The sequence below is a fragment of the Oncorhynchus kisutch genome, linkage group LG5 (genome assembly GCF_002021735.2).
Source record: "Oncorhynchus kisutch isolate 150728-3 linkage group LG5, Okis_V2, whole genome shotgun sequence".
In the NCBI taxonomy this organism is placed as follows: Eukaryota; Metazoa; Chordata; class Actinopteri; order Salmoniformes; family Salmonidae; genus Oncorhynchus; species Oncorhynchus kisutch.
The window spans coordinates 62,127,198-62,147,394 of NC_034178.2; the positions used below are offsets into that span (position 1 = coordinate 62,127,198).

Here is a 20,197-nt window from a genome sequence, read left to right on the forward strand (position 1 = left end):
TCGGAAACCAGATTGCACAGCGGAGAAGGTACGGTGGGATTCGAGATGGTCAGTGACCTGTTTGTTGACTTGGCTTTCGAAGACCTTAGATAGGCAGGGCAGGATGGATATAGGTCTGTAACAGTTTGGGTCCAGGGTGTCTCCCCCTTTGAAGAGGGGGATGACTGCGGCAGCTTTCCAGTCCTTGGGGATCTCAGACGATATGAAAGAGAGGTTGAACAGGCTGGTAATAGGGGTTGCGACAATGGCGGCGGATAGTTTCAGAAATAGAGGGTCCAGATTGTCAAGCCCAGCTGATTTGTACAGGTCCAGGTTTTGCAGCACTTTCAGAACATCTGCTATCTGGATTTGGGTAAAGGAGAACCTGGAGAGGCTTGGGCGGGGAGCTGCGGGGTGGGCGGAGCTGTTGGCCGAGGTTGGAGTAGCCAGGCGGAAGGCATGGCCAGCTGTTGAGAAATGCTTATTGAAGTTTTCGATAATCATGGATTTATCGGTGGTGACCGTGTTACCTAGCCTCAGTGCAGTGGGCAGCTGGGAGGAGGTGCTCTTGTTCTCCATGGACTTCACAGTGTCCCAGAACTTTTTGGAGTTGGAGCTACAGGATGCAAACTTCTGCCTGAAGAAGCTGGCCTTAGCTTTCCTGACTGACTGCGTGTATTGGTTCCTGACTTCCCTGAACAGTTGCATATCACGGGGACTGTTCGATGCTATTGCAGTCCGCCACAGGATGTTCTTGTGCTGGTCGAGGGCAGTCAGGTCTGGAGAGAACCAAGGGCTGTATCTGTTCTTAGTTCTGCATTTTTTGAACGGAGCATGCTTATCTAAAATGGTGAGGAAGTTACTTTTAAAGAATGACCAGGCATCCTCAACTGACGGGATGAGGTCAATGTCCTTCCAGGATACCCGGGCCAGGTCGATTAGAAAGGCGGGGTAAGAGTGGGGTAACATCTCACAGCAAAAACTGGCAAATCTGGTGCAGTCCATGAGGAGGAGGGGGGGCGGGGGGGGGTGAATTACAGCCACAAGATTTGAGGCATTGAAATTTGAGGCATTATCAAGTGCATGTCAAATTGTGAATGAGAGACTATTGGAGTAAGTACCGCATGTGCAAAAAACAAAGCATAGCTCATGCCTTTCAAACAACATTTTTTTAAATCATCAGTCTCATCATGCAGCCATACTATGTATTAAAAATCAAAACATAGCCCAACGTTTGTAGAACAACTAAAGGCACATTAATAACTCTAAATTAAGCATACAGGAATACTTATTTCTTTGTTAACCACTCAACACAGAATAGCTGCATGTGCGCACTCCTTCAAATCGTTTGGAGAAAATATTTATATTTTATTCAGCTTTGTTCAATTGTATTATTCATTCTATAAAATAATGTCACGGAATTATAAACTAATCTTGCCTGCTAAATGAACTAGTGCAGCCCACAGTCTTTTCACAAAGCCACATCAGGACAACTCAGAGCATGCTATTCTTTTCTTCTGAAATAGACTACATTTTCTTCATATTATGCTTCTTTAGACTTGTCTAGAATAAATAATGGACTTATGTGAAGGTGTTGGCTATATTACATGGATTTACTATACTTTTTTTATAAGGGCTTGTAGGCTATGTGTGGAAGCCAGGAGATGCTAAATGTGTTTATGTTAATTAACGGTCAATTACACTTCCGGCGCCGACAGAGATGGCCGCCTCGCTTCGCGTTCCTAGGAAACTATGCAGTTTTTTTGTTTTTTTACGTGTTATTTCTTACATTGGTACCCCAGGTCATCTTAGGTTTCATTACATACAGTCGAGAAGAACTACTGAACATAAGAGCAGCGTCAACTCACCATCAGTACGACCAAGAATATGACTTTCGCGAAGCGAATCCTGTGTTCTGCCTTTCACCCAGGACAACGGAATGGATCCCAGCCGGCGACCCAAAAAAACTACTTCGTAAAAGGGGGAAACGGAGCGGTCTTCTGGTCAGACTCCGGAGACGGGCACATCGTGCACCACTCCCTAGCATTCTTCTCGCCAATGTCCAGTCTCTTGACAACAAGGTTGATGAAATCCGAGCAAGGATAGCATTCCAGAGGGACATCAGAGACTGTAACGTTCTTTGCTTCACGGAAACATGGCTCACTGGAGAGACGCTATCGGAGTCGGTGCAGCCAACTGGTTTCTCCACGCATCGCGCAGACAGAAACAAACATCTTTCTGGTAACAAGAGGGGCGGGGGCGTATGCTTCATGGTTAACGTGACGTGGTGTGATCATAACAACATACAGGTACTCAAGTCCTTCTGTTCATCTGATTTAGAATTCCTCACAATCAAATGTCGACCGCATTATCTACCAAAGGAATTCTCTTCGATTATAATCAGAGCCGTATATATTCCCCCCCAAGCAGACACATCGATGGCTCTGAACGAACTTTATTTGACTCTTTGCAAACTGGAATCCATTTATTCGGAGGCTGCATTCATTGTAGCTGGGGATTTTAACAAGGTTAATCTGAAAACAAGAATCCCAAAATTTTATCAGCATATCGATTGCGCAACCAGAGTTGGAAAAACCTTGGATCACTGCTATTCTAACTTCCGCGACGCATATAAGGCCCTGCCCCGCCCTCCTTTCGGAAAAGCTGACCACAACTCCATTTTGTTGATCCCTGCCTACAGACAGAAACTAAAACAAGAAGCTCCCGCGCTGAGGTCTGTTCAACGCTGGTCCGACCAATCTGATTCCACACTCCAAGACTGCTTCCATCACGTGGACTGGGATATGTTTCGTATTGCGTCAGACAACAACATTGACGAATATGCTGATTCGGTGAGTGAGTTCATTAGAACGTGCGTTGAAGATGTCGTTCCCATAGCAACGATTAAAACATTCCCAAACCAGAAACCGTGGATTGATGGCAGCATTCGCGTGAAACTGAAAGCCCGAACCACTGCTTTTAATCAGGGCAAGGTGACCGGAAACATGACCGAATACAAACAGTGTAACTATTCCCTCCGCAAGGCAATCAAACAAGCTAAACGTCAGTATAGAGAGAAAGTAGAATCTCAATTCACGGGCTCAGACACAAGAGGTATGTGGCAGGGTCTACAGTCAATCACGGATTACAAAAAGAAAACCAGCCCCATCACGGACCAGGATGTCTTGCTCCCAGGCAGACTAAATAACTTTTTTGCCCGCTTTGAGCACAATACAGTGCTACTGACACGGCCCGCAACTAAAACATGCGGACTCTCCTTCACTGCAGCCGATGTGAGGAAAACATTTAAACGTGTCAACCCTCGCAAGGCTGCAGGCCCAGACGGCATCCCCAGCCACGCCCTCAGAGCATGCGCAGACCAGCTGGCTGGTGTGTTTACGGACATATTCAATCAATCCCTATCCCAGTCTGTTGTTCCCACATGCTTCAAGAGGGCAACCATTGTTCCTGTTCCCAAGAAAGCTAAGGTAACTGAGCTAAACGACTACCGCCCCGTAGCACTCACTTCCGTCATCATGAAGTGCTTTGAGAGACTAGTCAAGGACCATATCACCTCCACCCTACCTGATACCCTAGACCCACTCCAACTTGCTTACCGCCCAAATAGGTCCACAGACGATGCAATCTCAACCACACTGCACACTGCCCTAACCCATCTCGACAAGAGGAATACCTATGTGAGAATAATGTTCATCGACTACAGCTCGGCATTTAACACCATAGTGCCCTCCAAGCTCGTCATCAAGCTCCGCCCTGTGCAACTGGGTACTGGACTTCCTGACGGGCCGCCCCCAGGTGGTGAGGGTAGGCAACAACATTTCCACCCCGCTGATCCTCAACACTGGGGCCCCACAAGGGTGCGTTCTGAGCCCTCTCCTGTACTCCCTGTTCACCCATGACTGCGTGGCCACGCACGCCTCCAACTCAATCATCAAGTTTGCGGACGACACAATAGTGGTAGGCTTGATTACCAACAACGACGAGACCTACAGGGAGGAGGTGAGGGCCCTCGGAGTGTGGTGTCAGGAAAATAACAAAACTAAGGAGATGATTGTGGACTTCAGGAAACAGCAGAGGAAACACCCCCCTATCCACATTGATGGAACAGTAGTGGAGAGGGTAGTAAGTTTTAAGTTCCTCGGCGAACACATCACAGACAAACTGAATTGGTCCACCCACACAGACAGCATCGTGAAGAAGCGCCTCTTCAACCTCAGGAGGCTGAAGAAATTCGGCTTGTCACCAAAAGCACTCACAAACTTCTACAGATGCACAATCGAGAGCATCCTGTCGGGCTGTATCACCGCCTGGTACGGCAACTGCTCCGCCCACAACCGTAAGGCTCTCCAGAGGGTAGTGAGGTCTGCACAACGCATCACCGGGGGCAAACTACCTGCCCTCCAGGACACCTACACCACCCGATGTCACAGGAAGGCCATAAAGATCATCAAGGACAACAACCACCCGAGCCACTGCCTGTTCACCCCGCTATCATCCAGAAGGCGAGGTCAGTACAGGTGCATCAAAGCTGGGACCGAGAGACTGAAAAACAGCTTCTATCTCAAGGCCATCAGACTGTTAAACAGCCACCACTAACATTGAGTGGCTGCTGCCAACACACTGACTCAACTCCAGCCACTTTAATAATGGGAATTGATGGGAAATTATGTAAAATATATCACGAGCCACTTTAAACAATGCTACCTAATATAATGTTTACATACCCTACATTATTCATCTCATATGTATATGTATATACTGTACTCTATATCATCTACTGCATCTTTATGTAATACATGTATCACTAGCCACTTTAACTATGCCACTTTGTTTACATACTCATCTCATATGTATATACTGCACTCAATACCATCTACTGTATCTTGCCTATGCCGCTCTGTACCATCACTCATTCATATATCTTTATGTACATATTCCCTTACACTTGTGTCTATAAGGTAGTAGTTTTGGAATTGTTAGCTAGATTACTTGTTGGTTATTACTGCATTGTCGGAACTAGAAGCACAAGCATTTTGCTACACTCGCATTAACATCTGCTAACCATGTGCATGTGACAAATAAAATTGGATTTGATTTGAATTACCGTGAGACCGACAGTTAATTGCTTGACAATCACCGGCTGATTAAATTTTGTGACCGCCACTGCTCTAATTGGCAGCCTGATGGTTATTACATGACAGAGATGACACCGCCGAAAAGGTGGTGAAAAGCTGCCTCCCCTGGCGATGTGGCACAAATTTAACACCTGCTCGTAAATCCAGGGGTGTCGGATGGAGAGAGTGTCACCTTACCAATGATTTGCACACTGTCATTACAAAAATAATGAACATACTAAGTGGGACAAGGCCTTCTCTCTGTTGATGGGGGTGCTAAAGTTTTCACTAGTCATCAGGGGTGAAAAGAAACAGACAGATGCCGTGGCAACGTAAAGGGGTAGAGGCATATCAGCAGCTTGTATTTAGTACTGCCGTTTGTCCTGCTTCCCCAGAGACAACTGGAGGTCAGGGACGGCTCGATTTGAAGAAAAAATACATAACTGAACATAGGTAGTGTCCAAATGACTCCACTCACACAGAACCGTAAAGTACAATCCCAATCATTTGAGAAACATTGCACTAAGCATCTTCCAAGAAAAGTGCTTAGTAGTAGGTCTCTTGCCAACTGCTATATAAAACAAAACAAAAATGAACATAAAAAAATGTTCTTGGCTCGCTATGCTAATTTATGGGAAATGTACCATAGATAGGAATGCGATTGGCCAATTAGAAACAATGGACAGACAAATCAGGTGCCTGCTTTCCTGATCCTAGCAACCGAAAACCTAACTTGCTTCTGCTTATCTGCCATCTTGGAATTGCCAGCCTTCCTGTCATCCTACTTGGACAAGTAATCTCTCCACAGAACATAAAGGATTAGACCTGGCCTTGGTGGTTTGGCTACCTTCCCTTAAGGACTTCAGCCCATTCAGTGGCCAAATTAACTCCCCAACCTCTTTTCAATTACTGCTGCCCACAGTAAAACAGGGCAAATTAACTCCTGTCAGTCCTGTGAATTCTGTGTTGTGTTTACACCAACTGAACACATCGTGAGGCTGAGAAAGTCCCTATAGCTTATCTCCATCGGTGGGTTGGGAGGAGTTGAGGAGGATGGTCATTTAGAATGGTATGATCTCATGGATCATAGATCACACCCACATAGCTACAACTAACCTCTCCCCTAACACCCAGGTTTCAGTGTCATATTATGAGCTCATGGGTGTGAATGAGTCATCCTCAGTCCTTTCACTGCCGACTGTGTAGCTCACTAGCTCTTTGCTATGCTAGGCAGGGCTGAGAGTCAGGAAAATTACACACTGCAGTTTCTTGGCTCCCTTCGGTAACTGGACCACTATTTAATCACTGAAAACTACAATTTTCTCGACATTCACCACAGTCGATTCACCACAGCCAATTGAGTCTGTCCCCTATTAATAAGGTTCTACAGTTAGCTATGAGAATCTTCTGGAAAAGGGAAATTGGCCAACCACATTCTCACAACCTACATCACTGTTGGTGATGGAACTCCATTAAAGGGCTTTAAAACACCAAAGTAGGTAAAGAATTGATTTAGAACGTAAGTGAAGAACACAACTATTTACTGCCAAGCTGTTTACTGCCAAACTATTTACTGCCAAGCTATTTACTGACAAGTCAGTTCAACGTCAGTTCAACGTCAGTTCATTTACATTTGACTGAGTTGCCAATTAATGTGAATTCAATGTGAAATCAACCAAAATTTTGGTTAAAGTTGGTTGAAAAAATAAATAAATTCCCTTACGTTGATGACTTTGATGGTTGAAATGACATGGAAACAACATTGATTCAACCAGTTTTTGCCCAGTGGGTATTGAGTTTCCTGAGCATTGCTGTCTCATATCGAATCCAAATCAAATTTTATTGGTCTCATACACATATTTAGCAGATGTTACTCCAGATCTCTTCCCTCCACATGGAAACAGATTAGCAAAGAAAGCAGAAGAGGGGAAGTGGCTAATAGAGGGGCACAGGGGCCAAATATGCTCTTTAACCGAGTACCCAGAGGATATGTGCACATCCCTATATTACACAAATTCCACTAATGAGACCTTTTTCTGGGAGAGCTGTTGAGCTTTCACCCTGGAATATCCCTCCAATGATGGAGTGTGTTTGTTCCTTCCACCAGGCCAAAGGTCTAGGACTTGGCAGGTGCCCCCACTACAGCTGATTCAAATAATCAACTAATCATCAAGCTTTTAATATTTTAATCAGCTGTGTAGTGCAGATTATTTTTTATTTTTTTTAAACGGGCATCCCTTGGGGTCCCGAGGACTGAATTTGGGAAACGCTACGCAGCTGATTCAAATAATCAACACTTTTGATGATGAGTTGGTTATTTGAATCAGCTGTGTAGTGTTAAGGCAAAATACTAACCGTGGACCCAGGATCAATTTTGAGAAACCTTGCTGTATGGCTACAATGATGCTAAACAAAACAAATGGAATATGTCACATAATTCCCACAGTCAGTCTTACCGGTCTTACCATGTGACTAACATATTTGCTTTCACTGGTTCAGGGCGATATAGATATTATGCCCATTTTGCCCATGAAACTCCAAGAAGCTAGCCTGAAACTAGTCAGAAGCTAGCCAGAAACTCCAAGAAGCTAGCCTGAAACTAGCCAGAAGCTAATCAGAAGCTAGTTAGCTTCTTTACTGGCAAATCGTTAGTATTCAGCTAACCACGGTTTGTGGTCATCAGCTATCCTTTAGCTCGAAAATCTATCGCCAGTTCTGTACGGCGCAGCGCGGCTCGGAACGGAACATACCGGACCAATTTTTCTCTCATGTCCCTGGATTTCGACTGCTCTCTGGACATTCATACCCGGATCTCACAGCTAGCTAGCTGCTATCCGTGTGACTATCGGCCTTCGTCGATTCCGGAGCAAACATCAATTATTCCGGAGCTAGCCAGCTCCGTCAATCACTCCTGGGCTGCAGTCACCTATCCGGACACGTTTTGCTGCCTACGCGGAGCCCCACCGGGCCTTCACGGCTGGACTGCCGACGTTGTCTACCCGAAGGAGTTGTCCGGCTGGCTCCTCCGTCGCGACGTTGCCTGAACGCCCATCTGCGGCCTGCTAACCGTTAGCTGTCTTACCGGCTGCTATCTGAATAGACAATCGGACAATTTATTTATTTTTATTATTATTATTATGTTTTCTTCTTGGGCCTCTATCGCTATATCTATTGTTTTTATTTTTGTTGTTGTTGTGTGATTTGGATTGGTCCCCTCTACCACACGGAACCACACTGATCTACTGACGGAACGCAAGAGGTGGCTAACAGCAGACCTCCATCCTATGCTGGCTTGCTGCCGATGGCCTGGCTAGCTGTCTAGATCACCGTGATCCCCGGCCAACCTCTCCGCTCACTGGACCCTTTTGATCGCTTGACTAAGCATGCCTCTCCTTAATGTCAATATGTCTTGTCCATTGCTGTTCTGGTTAGTGTTTATTGGCTTATTTCACTGTAGAGCCTCTAGTCCTGCTCACTATACCTTATCCAACCTATTAGTTCCACCACCCACACATGCAATGACATCTCCTGGTTTCAATGATGTTTCTAGAGACAATATCTCTCTCTTCATCACTCAATACCTAGGTTTACCTCCACTGTATTCACATCCTACCATACCTTTGTCTGTACATTATACCTTGATGCTATTTTATCGCCCCCAGAAACCTCCTTTTACTCTATGTTCCAGACGTTCTAGACGACCAATTCTCATAGCTTTTAGCCGTACCCTTATTCTACTCCTCCTATGTTCCTCTGGCGATGTAGAGGTGAATCCAGGCCCTGCAGTGCCTAGCTCCACTCCTATACCCCAGGCGCTCTCTTTTGATGACTTCTTTAACCGTAATAGCCTTGGTTTCATGCATGTTAACATTAGAAGCCTCCTCCCTAAGTTTGTTCTATTCACTGCTTTAGCACACTCTGCCAACCCGGATGTTCTAGCTGTGTCTGAATCCTGGCTTAGGAAGACCACCAAAAATTCTGAAATTTTAATTCCAAACTACAACATTTTCAGACAAGATAGAACTGCCAAAGGGGGCGGTGTTGCAATCTACTGCAAAGATAGCCTGCAGAGTTCTGTCCTACTATCCAGGTCTGTACCCAAACAATTTGAACTTCTACTTTTAAAAATCCACCTCTCTAAAAACAAGTCTCTCACCGTTGCCGCCTGCTATAGACCACCCTCTGCCCCCAGCTGTGCTCTGGACACCATATGTGAACTGATTGCCCCCCATCTATCTTCAGAGTTCGTGCTGCTAGGCGACCTAAACTGGAACATGCTTAACACCCCAGCCATCCTAAAATCTAAACTTGATGCCCTCAATCTCACACAAATTATCAATGAACCTACCAGGTACCTCCCCAAAGCCTTAAACACGGGCACCCTCATAGATATCATCCTAACCAACTTGCCCTCTAAATACACCTCTGCTGTCTTCAACCAAGATCTCAGCGATCACTGCCTCATTGCCTGCATCCGTAATGGGTCAGCGGTCAAACGACCTCCACTCATCACTGTAAAACGCTCCCTGAAACACTTCTGCGAGCAGGCCTTTCTAATCGACCTGGCCGGGGTATCCTGGAAGGATATTGATCTCATCCCGTCAGTAGAGGATGCCTGGATATTTTTTTTAAATGCCTTCCTAACCATCTTAAATAAACATGCCCCATTCAAGAAATTTAGAACCAGGAACAGATATAGCCCTTGGTTCTCCCAGACCTGACTGCCCTTAACCAACACAAAAACATCCTATGGCGTTCTGCATTAGCATCGAACAGCCCCCGTGATATGCAGCTGTTCAGGGAAGCTAGAAACCATTATACACAGGCAGTTAGAAAAGCCAAGGCTAGCTTTTTCAAGCAGAAATTTGCTTCCTGCAACACTAACTCAAAAAAGTTCTGGGACACTGTAAAGTCCATGGAGAATAAGAACACCTCCTCCCAGCTGCCCACTGCACTGAAGATAGGAAACACTGTCACCACTGATAAATCCACCATAATTGAGAATTTCAATAAGCATTTTTCTACGGCTGGCCATGCTTTCCACCTGGCTACTCCTACCCCGGACAACTGCACTGCACCCCCAACAGCAACTCGCCCAAGCCTTCCCCATTTCTCCTTCTCCCAAATCCATTCAGCTGATGTTCTGAAAGAGCTGCAAAATCTGGACCCCTACAAATCAGCCGGGCTAGACAATCTGGACCCTTTCTTTCTAAAATTATCTGCAGAAATTGTTGCCACCCCTATTACTAGCCTGTTCAACCTCTCTTTCGTGTCGTCTGAGATTCCCAAAGATTGGAAAGCAGCTGCGGTCATCCCCCTCTTCAAAGGGGGTGACACTCTAGACCCAAACTGCTACAGACCTATATCTATCCTACCGTGCCTTTCTAAGGTCTTCGAAAGCCAAGTCAACAAACAGATTACCGACCATTTCGAATCTCACCATACCTTCTCTGCTATGCAATCTGGTTTCAGAGCTGGTCATGGGTGCACCTCAGCCACGCTCAAGGTCCTAAACGATATCTTAACCGCCATCGATAAGAAACATTACTGTGCAGCCGTATTCATTGATCTGGCCAAGGCTTTCGACTCTGTCAATCACCACATCCTCATCGGCAGACTCGACAGCCTTGGTTTCTCAAATGATTGCCTCGCCTGGTTCACCAACTACTTCTCTGATAGAGTTCAGTGTGTCAAATCGGAGGGTCTGCTGTCCGGACCTCTGGCAGTCTCTATGGGGGTGCCACAGGGTTCAATTCTTGGACCGACTCTCTTCTCTGTATACATCAATGAGGTCGCTCTTGCTGCTGGTGAGTCTCTGATCCACCTCTACGCAGACGACACCATTCTGTATACTTCCGGCCCTTCTTTGGACACTGTGTTAACAACCCTCCAGGCAAGCTTCAATGCCATACAACTCTCCTTCCGTGGCCTCCAATTGCTCTTAAATACAAGTAAAACTAAATGCATGCTCTTCAACCGATCGCTACCTGCACCTACCCGTCTGTCCAACATCACTACTCTGGACAGCTCTGACTTAGAATACGTGGACAACTACAAATACTTAGGTGTCTGGTTAGACTGTAAACTCTCCTTCCAGACCCATATCAAACATCTCCAATCCAAAGTTAAATCTAGAATTGGCTTCCTATTTCGCAACAAAGCATCCTTCACTCATGCTGCCAAACATACCCTTGTAAAACTGTCCCATCCTACCAATCCTCGACTTTGGCGATGTCATTTACAAAATAGCCTCCAATACCCTACTCAACAAATTGGATGCAGTCTATCACAGTGCAATCCGTTTTGTCACCAAAGCCCCATATACTACCCACCATTGCGACCTGTACGCTCTCGTTGGCTGGCCCTCGCTTCCAAACCCACTGGCTCCATGTCATCTACAAGACCCTGCTAGGCAAAGTCCCCCCTTATCTCAGCTCGCTGGTCACCATAGCATCTCCCACCTGTGGCACACGCTCCAGCAGGTATATCTCTCTAGTCACCCCCAGAACCAATTCTTTCTTTGGCCGCCTCTCCTTCCAGTTCTCTGCTGCCAATGACTGGAACGAACTACAATTTTTTTATTTATTTTTTTATTAAAAAAAATCTCTGAAACTGGAAACACTTATCTCCCTCCCTAGCTTTAAGCACCAACTGTCAGAGCAGCTCACAGATTACTGCACCTGTACATAGCCCACCTATAATTTAGCCCAAACAACTACCTCTTTCCCAACTGTATTTAATTTTATTTATTTATTTATTTTGTTCCTTTGCACCCCATTATTTTTATTTCTATTTTGCACATTCTTCCATTGCAAAACTACCATTCCAGTATTTTACTTGCTATATTGTATTTACTTTGCCACCATGGCCTTTTTGCCTTTACCTCCCTTCCCACCTCATTTGCTCACATTGTATATAGACTTGTTTATACTGTATTATTGACTGTATGTCTGTTTTACTCCATGTGTAACTCTGTGTCGTTGTATCTGTCGAACTGCTTTGCTTTATCTTGGCCAGGTCGCAATTGTAAATGAGAACTTGTTCTCAACTTGCCTACCTGGTTAAATAAAGGTAAAATAAATAAATAAATAAAATACAATTTTATTTGTATAGCTTACATAGCCAAAAGCCTTACATTACAAGTGAGGTTTCTTCGTTGACAATGAGAATTGATTGCCAAGACATATCCATATGAACAACTTCTCCTTGGCTATAGGGCATGCTATTTTCACAGAAATGTAGAATGAAGTTGCTCAGATACACCTACATACCTTATTGGTTATAGCCTACACAAAACAAAATACATTTTCATTTAACATACGCTCTTATCCATAGCGACGTACAGTTAAATACAATATGATCCGCCTTTCGCACACAATAATGAATGAAACCTGACTTTACATTAGGCTACATCGCGCGCGCTCTGATCTCGATTGCCGATTATTGCGCATCTATAGACAGTGGCCAAATGTTATACCTCAGAGAGCTCAACTGTGTCCTCGCCGCAGGTTTACTTTCAAAATCAAATAGCAGCGGCTACAGTATCGTATATACAGTAGCCTATCCTTTGCGTCACATGCTCGAACAATATACAATGCAAAGCTGTTCAGGACTTGAGAAGCGATTGAGATAGATATTTCCATAAAAGTCACACTATTGGCACCAAACACTTACCCTCGTAGCCTATCAGAAGAAGAAAAAATTTTTTTTTTTAAAGGAAGACAACATCGCAGGAGCTGTTGACTTCAAAACATCCAAGTCGAAACAGTATCTGTCAAAGACGATAAACAGTAACAGCAAGCTTTTGGTAAAGCCTACTGTCCAGGAAACGGTCTCTTTAAACCGGGTCAAGTGGCGTGGCGAAAACGGTCAACAGCGCCGCTGTGTGGAGGCTTTTGACAACAACCAACATGACACACTGTAACCTGCATTGTAGCACGTGGATACAAAATAGCAAAGAAATTCACGATGTCAATTCTAACGAACCGAGTGTCTATTTCAGCCTCTGTACTTGCTCAGCCATCCCCCAGTGGTGGAACTAGAGTTTTATACATGGGGTGGCCAGGGGGTGACCAAGACTACTTCAGGGGATCCATAGACCATGACAGAAAATGTGTGTGTAACCCTAACCTGGCATCTAAGGAGCATGAATGAATCCTATGATTGCTGATTAGTGGTAGAAGTGATAATTCACTTAACCCGGAGTTCTTCAATGTGGCAGATGGTGTGGTCCAAAAGGGTTACTTCACTACAATTCTTTAACATACTATGACTAGTCAGTGTCTGTACCTCAGAACTGCAGCTCAATTTCTTTCTCTCTCTCTCTCTCTCTCTCGCACGCACACACACTGTACTCACATACGGGAGAGACTTGGGCCACTCTGTTTTCATGAATATATAATCTGGGTCTATAAGTGTTGAACATCCAAAATATTTTCAGAAAATAAAGCTCAAGCACCAAGGAGATAAGAGCATTTGTGTGTTACATAAATTGCATAGTTTATTTACCAAAAAAACACTGCAATTTGAAATACCAGGATCAAGCAGAAATGGACTTCAAAAATAAAAATAATTTTGGTGCTCATCAATATTACAAATGTATCATATTTATGCTCATATATATTATGTTAACTAATAGCAAAAAAACGTTTTGGAATTGGCCTAATCAAGACCAAATTAAATCTGTGTGACATGATACCCTTTGGATTTATAATTTTATAATGTCAGTGTACTAGCTAGTACACAGTGCAGGTGTTAATCGTGACCAGAGGGACTGCCTAAGTGGCAAATTATCCTAGGTAGATTTAAAACCGCATAATTCTGCAGTTCTGTTGAGAACTGGCAAAATGTTTCGCAAACTCATCCATGTTGAGGGAGCCTCGACTTGACTCCTTGACTCAACACTGAGAATTCAGAGGTGACTTAACCTGTCATCAACCATGTCCTAAGGTGGGTTTTAATCAGTTTTAAAGCTGAGAAGCTTCTCTCGCAAGAAGCACTGCTGACTGGTGTAACAACAGAAATCTTACAAAGTCGAAATAGCTCATGTAAGATCTATTTATAAGGTTCTAGAAACACAACAAAGTCAAGGAGAGTAGACGGTCTGTCCCTTCCACTTTTCTCTCTCCTATCAAGAAGCCGCTTGGTGTGATGAACCTCATGTTTGAGGTCCTCTAAATCTGACTCAAAGGTCTGAGCAAAGGCAAACAGAGGCTCCTCATTCAAGAATGTTGTAGTCTTTGGGTTGAGAGACTGGACCCCTTGCATTATCTCGTAATTCTTCTATGATAAACGACTCTGCAGCTCAGCTATGAGACTGTCAAGCACCTGATAAAAGATAGCATCACTTTGGTCACTATTATTCTGTCCACCAGTGCTCATCAGTAATGAGTCGGGAAATCTTAAGCTTGTTTTAGGCTGTCTTTCACACACTGTTTGTACACTTATTTTGCAGTGCTCTGAAATCTTTTCAACCTCTTTCCATAGTTCTCCATAGTAACCCTCACTTCTGTAGTCCTGTAATGGGTCTGTAAGGGCACCTACTAGACCCACAGCACCTACTAGACCCACAGACCTTTCTAGGTCGGGAGCTGGATTGGAGCATGTCAGAAAGACATTTGGCATCACCAAGTACTTTACAAAAGGTAACCAAAGCCCTATGAAATATAAATCTATCTAAGAAAGAAGGCCCTTTGCCTCCACTGATCTATCACCACTATTTTCAAGTGTGATATCCTGTAGCATTCTCAGAACTGCTGGAAGCCTGTCCCTCAGACTACGGCACGCCATGTATCTGCATGCCCACCTTACATCCGTAAGTCTTTGTAGTTCCCTGGGCTGCTGCTCTGGATACAGCTCTTTCTGAACTGTAAGACACTTGAGATGAACGTACGAGCCAGATACAAAGTTATAAAGCTTCTGCAGGAGAGCAAAAACGTTAATGTCTGTGCAGCCACCACAAACAAAATGGCCATTGCTAGGTAACTGTCACTAGCCAAGAAGAAATGATTCATGTAGAGTTCTATTGGTTATGCCTCATTCAAACAGAGAGAGCTCACAGGTATGATTCTATGCACAAACATAACCAATAACCAGGTCAATCTCTGTCAATCTCGACCCATAAGATTACATCACTTTCACAATTCTCTTCTCACAGCATTACAGTTTGCAGCCACAAACCAACAACACAAAACTTAATTCAGGAATATAATTTAATCAGCGACGGTGTAGGATATGTTGCATCATCCACAATCCCATAATTCACTTTTTTCAAGTTTACATTTTATTAGTCTTATGTACGGAACACACATGGTACCAACCAACGAAATGCTTACTTGCGGGTTCCTTCTCGACAATGCAACACCAATAAGAATCCAGCGAAGTTGCCCATAGGCACAGATCTAGAATCAGCTTAACCTAATACCCAGCTCCCTAATGTAAAGCTCAACCATTAGCAGGTAATAGTGCAAAACTAACCATTGATCAGCATCAGTAGGTGAGCCTACTCACCAGTGCTGGTGCTATAGGTGTGAACGGTAGTGGCGGTGGGAGGCGGTGAATCCGAGTCCACGGAAGCAGTGTCGTCATCCTGTGAGCATCCGGCCTGGATGGCCCGCAGGTAGCTATGGCTACGGGATCGGAAGCACGTGGGCATTGGTAGATCCGGAGGCTCCACCGCCTGGGAATGGGAGTGTGAGAGTGTGTGGGATTCTCGGAACGCCGACTCAGAGCAGCTATCGTCGTAGCATTGGCTAATCATCTCCAGGTCCTGCAGCTGGAAGGAGAGAGGCAGGTTGGCACTAGTGGCATAGGTTGGCATCATGGCCTGGGTGGCAGTGCTAGAGTGAGAGGACAGCGTTGCATGGCTACTACTTCAGGCTAGATGTCCAGACTGGGACAGAAATGCATGGTTAGACCCAGGACAAGAGAGGCATGGTCATTAGAACTGGGTTCAAGTAGTATTTCGATTTTTTTCGAATACTTTAACTGTGCTTAATCAGGCTTACCTAGCGTATTGGAAGCAATGGAATAGTCCCAAAAGTGCCAACACTACCCATTAGGTACTTCAGGCAGGCTGAAGAAAACACCCTGAATTTTTCAAATTTCTAATACTATTTGAACTCAGCCAGGTCTGCCATGGAGAGCATAGCTGACAGTGTCTGTTCTCCACCTGTGTGACAGTTGTCGTGGATACAATCAAATGCAGCCGAAAGGACACATTACAGTATTAAGGCTGGGTGAGAGGAAAGCAAAGTGCAGCAGTTACTCCTTATAGCAACTTATAGTCAAAGTCCAAGGTAGTTAACAAGCTACATATTTTTTTTTTACTGCCAATTAGTTTCAGTGTCACTTTCATAGTATTAATCAAAGACGTCTTAACTTCTCATAAAAACTAGTCATGTGATTGACTCGCATGAACTTGGTGAGAAATTAGATCAGAGCAGCAGTGCAAATGAAGGACTGAGATTTGACTGAGGGACATGACCAAGCTTACTAAAATGCAAGCCTAACACAGTGTTGGAGTGACAGGAATATAATAAATATGGTATTTGAGTTGTAACTTATGGAGTTGGCTCGGCCTCACGATTTAGTGGTAACAAATCAAAGAGCAGGGAGCAGTGACAGAGAGAGCAAGTGAGAGAAAGAGAGAGAGAGAAAGTGAGAGCATGAGATCTATAACCTGGTCCCAGACCTGTTTTTGCTCCAGTAGTCCTATAGTACTGTATATTTAGAACAGCAGCATGTGTCTACTCAATTGCATTGTTGTACTGTTTTGTTTGATATACAGTAACATTTCACAGGAAGGCTTTCTGAAATAATGGGGTGTAATAATTAACATTGTACCTTGCAGCTCCAAATAACTCTTTGTCACACCCTGGCCATAGTTATCTATGTTTTCTTTATGATTTTGGTTAGGTCAGGGTGTGACAGGTGGGGTTTATGTGTTTAACCTGGTCTAGGGGTTTTGTATGTTTATGGGGCTGTTTCCTTTCTAGGTAGTTTTGTATGTCTATGGTTGCCTAGATTGGTTCTCAATTAGAGGCAGCTGTCTGTCGTTGTCTCTGACTGGGAACCATATTTAGGCAGCCATGTTCTTTGGGTATTTTGTGGGTGATTGTCTTCTGTCTTTGTGTCATTGCACCAGATAGGACTGTTTCGGGTTTTCACTTTTGTTGTTTTGTATTTTGTAGTGTTCTCATCTATGGTCTTGATTAAACATGTTGAACTCTAACCACGCTGCATTTTGGTCCTCCTCTCCTTCAGCGGAAGAAAACCGTTACACTCTTCTACTAATTTACATGTAAATCAACACACATTTTCAGAATTAAACGTTTTAAATTCCCCAAGATGGGGTCAAAATGCTAAACATATAAACTCAGAAAAAAAAGAAACGTCCTCTCACTGTCAACTGCGTTTATTTTCAGCAAACTTAACGTGTGTAAATATTTGTATGAACATAAGATTCAACAACTGAGACATAACTGTGGAACTGAACAAGTTCCACAGACATGTGACTAACAAAAATTGAATAATGTGTCCCTGAATGAAGAGGGGGTCAAAATCAAAAGTAACAGTCAGTATCTGGTGAGGCCACCAGCTGCATTAAGTACTGCAGTGCATCTCCTCCTCATGGACTACACCAGATTTGCCAGTTCAGAACCACATGAGGGAGGAGGATGTCTTCCCTGTAACGCACAGCGTTGAGATTGCCTGCAATGACAACAAGCTCAGTCCGATGATGCTGTGACACACTGCCCCAGACCATGACGGACCCTCCACCTCCAAATCGATCCCGCTCCAGAGTACAGGCCTCGGTGTAACGCTCATTCCTTCAACGATAAAATTGAATCTCACCCCTGGTGAGACAAAACCGTGACCCTCAGTCCAGCCTCTTGCGGACAGTCTGAGCACTGATGGAGGGATTGTGCGTTCCTGGTGGTGTAACTCGGGCAGTTGTTGTTGCCATCCTGTACCTGTCCCACAGGTGTGATGTTCGGATGTACCGATCCTGTGCAGGTGTTGTTACACGTGGTCTGCCACTGCGAAGACGATCATCTGTCCATCCTGTCTCCTTGTAGCGCTATCTTAGGCGTCTCACAGTATGGACATTGCTATTTATTTCCCTGGCCACATCTGCAGTCCTCACGCCTCCTTGCAGCATGCCTCCTTGCTGCAGGCATGTTAACGCAGATGAGCAGGGTCCCTGGGCATCTTTCTTTTGGTGTTCTTCAAAGTCAGTAGAAAGGCCTCTTTAGTGTCCTAAGTTTTCATAACTGTGACCTTAATTGCCTACCATCTGTAAGCTGTTAGTGTCTTAACGACCGTTCCACAGGTGCATGTTCATTAATTCTTTGTGGTTCATTTAACAACCATGGGAAACAGTGTTTAAAACCTTTAAATGAAGATCTGTGAAGTTATTTGAATTTTTACTAATTATCTTTGAAAGACAGGGTCCTGAAAAAGGGACATTTCTTTTTTTGCTGTGTTTACTAATGGACTGTAAAAGCCTAGTTTGACAGGCCTTTTGTAAAAGGCACACTCTTTATGACCATGGTGACCTTGTCAGTAGAAGGGTAATGGGTCTTCCTGTGTTGGGATTCCGGTGTATACAAACTCTTCTAGAACAGAGTCTACTGAGGTGTAGGAGTGGAGAGTTTATGTGATAGGTCATTCTAAAATGAAAATCTGTTCAATGAAATGGTCTAAAATGCCAGAGTCTGGTGTAGTGGTAACGCTCCCAACTCAGGATGACGCATGGCATTTGGCGACAGGGTTTGAGCCTTGTCTCAGTCACTCTCCTGTCTGTGCCTTCCTACATCTATCTCCCTCTTTCTGTACAGTCCCACTATTCTGACACAAAAAATATATACAAACCTGAAAGGGGATCAAGAGAAGAAAAAAATAATCTTATCCTGAGAAGTTTAAGTCACATGCCAGTTGTACCTCACTACCCCATCCCTGGTGACCTCTGACCTGGCCCATGTAGCTGCTCCTCCCCAGGGTGCTGCAGCCGCCTCCCTGGCTGAAGTCCTCATCGTCCCAGCAGGGGAACAGGGAGCCCCTCACCGGATCCCCCAGACAGTCCAGGTTGTCCAGGCTACGATTGGTAGACAGCTCTCGCAGTGAAGGAAGACAGCTGAAGAGGAGAGGAGCAGGGGAAGAGAGGAGAGGGGGAGGAGAGAAGATGAGAGGGGGTTGAGATCAGAGAGAAGGGGAGGAGGGAGAGGAAAGGAGAGGAGAAGGGTAGAGTTGATGTGAGGAGGGAAGGGAAGGAGGCAGAGGAGGAGGAGGATTTGAGGAGAGAAGGGGATAAGATCAGAGAGGAGGAGGGAAGAGTTGATGTGAGGAGAGAAGGGTAGGAGGGAAGAGTTGATGTGAGGAGAGAAGGGGATGAGGGAGAGGAGAGGAGGAGGGTGAAGTTGATGTGAGAGAAGGGGATACGATCAGAGGAAAGGGGAGGAGGAGAGAAGCAGAGAAAAGTAGAGGAACGGAGATGATAGGAAAGAGGAATTGAGAAAGGTAGAAAGAAGTTCAGGTTAGGTCACTTCTCATCCCTGGTTCTTTTCATTACCTGTCAGCATCACTGCCTCCAACATAACATCTGTCAGCATCGCTGCCCCATCATATCACCTGTCAGCATCACTGCCCCATCATATCACCTGTCAGCATCACTGCCCCATTATAACACCTGTCAGCATCACTGCCCCATCATATCGCCTGTCAGCATCACTGCCCCATCATATCACCTGTCAGCATCACTGCCCCATCATAACACCTGTCAGCATCACTGCCCCATCATATCACCTGTCAGCATCACTGCCCCATCATATCACCTGTCAGCATCACTGCCCCATCATAACACCTGTCAGTATCACTGCCCCCATCATATCACCTGTCAGCATCACTGCCCCATCATAACACCTGTCAGTATCACTGCCCCATCATAACACCTGTCAGCATCACTGCCCCATCATAACACCTGTCAGTATCACTGCCCCATCATAACACCTGTCAGCATCACTGCCCCATCATAACACCTGTCAGCATCACTGCCCCATCATAACACCTGTCAGTATCACTGC

The 20,197-nt window shown here is 44.8% G+C and overlaps 1 protein-coding gene across 1 annotated transcript in view; it reads right to left on the bottom strand.

Moving 5' to 3' along the window:
- Positions 1–20,197, bottom strand: part of LOC109891640 (disks large-associated protein 4-like) — a 221,173-nt gene that overhangs the window by 47,657 nt on the left and 153,319 nt on the right. Inside the window, exons 6-7 of the mRNA XM_031825626.1 lie at positions 19,089–19,251; positions 15,624–15,888 (exon numbers count right to left, since the gene is read on the bottom strand). Of these exons, the coding sequence (XP_031681486.1) occupies positions 15,624–15,888; positions 19,089–19,251 (428 nt within the window). The remainder of the gene's footprint in view (positions 1–15,623; positions 15,889–19,088; positions 19,252–20,197) is intronic.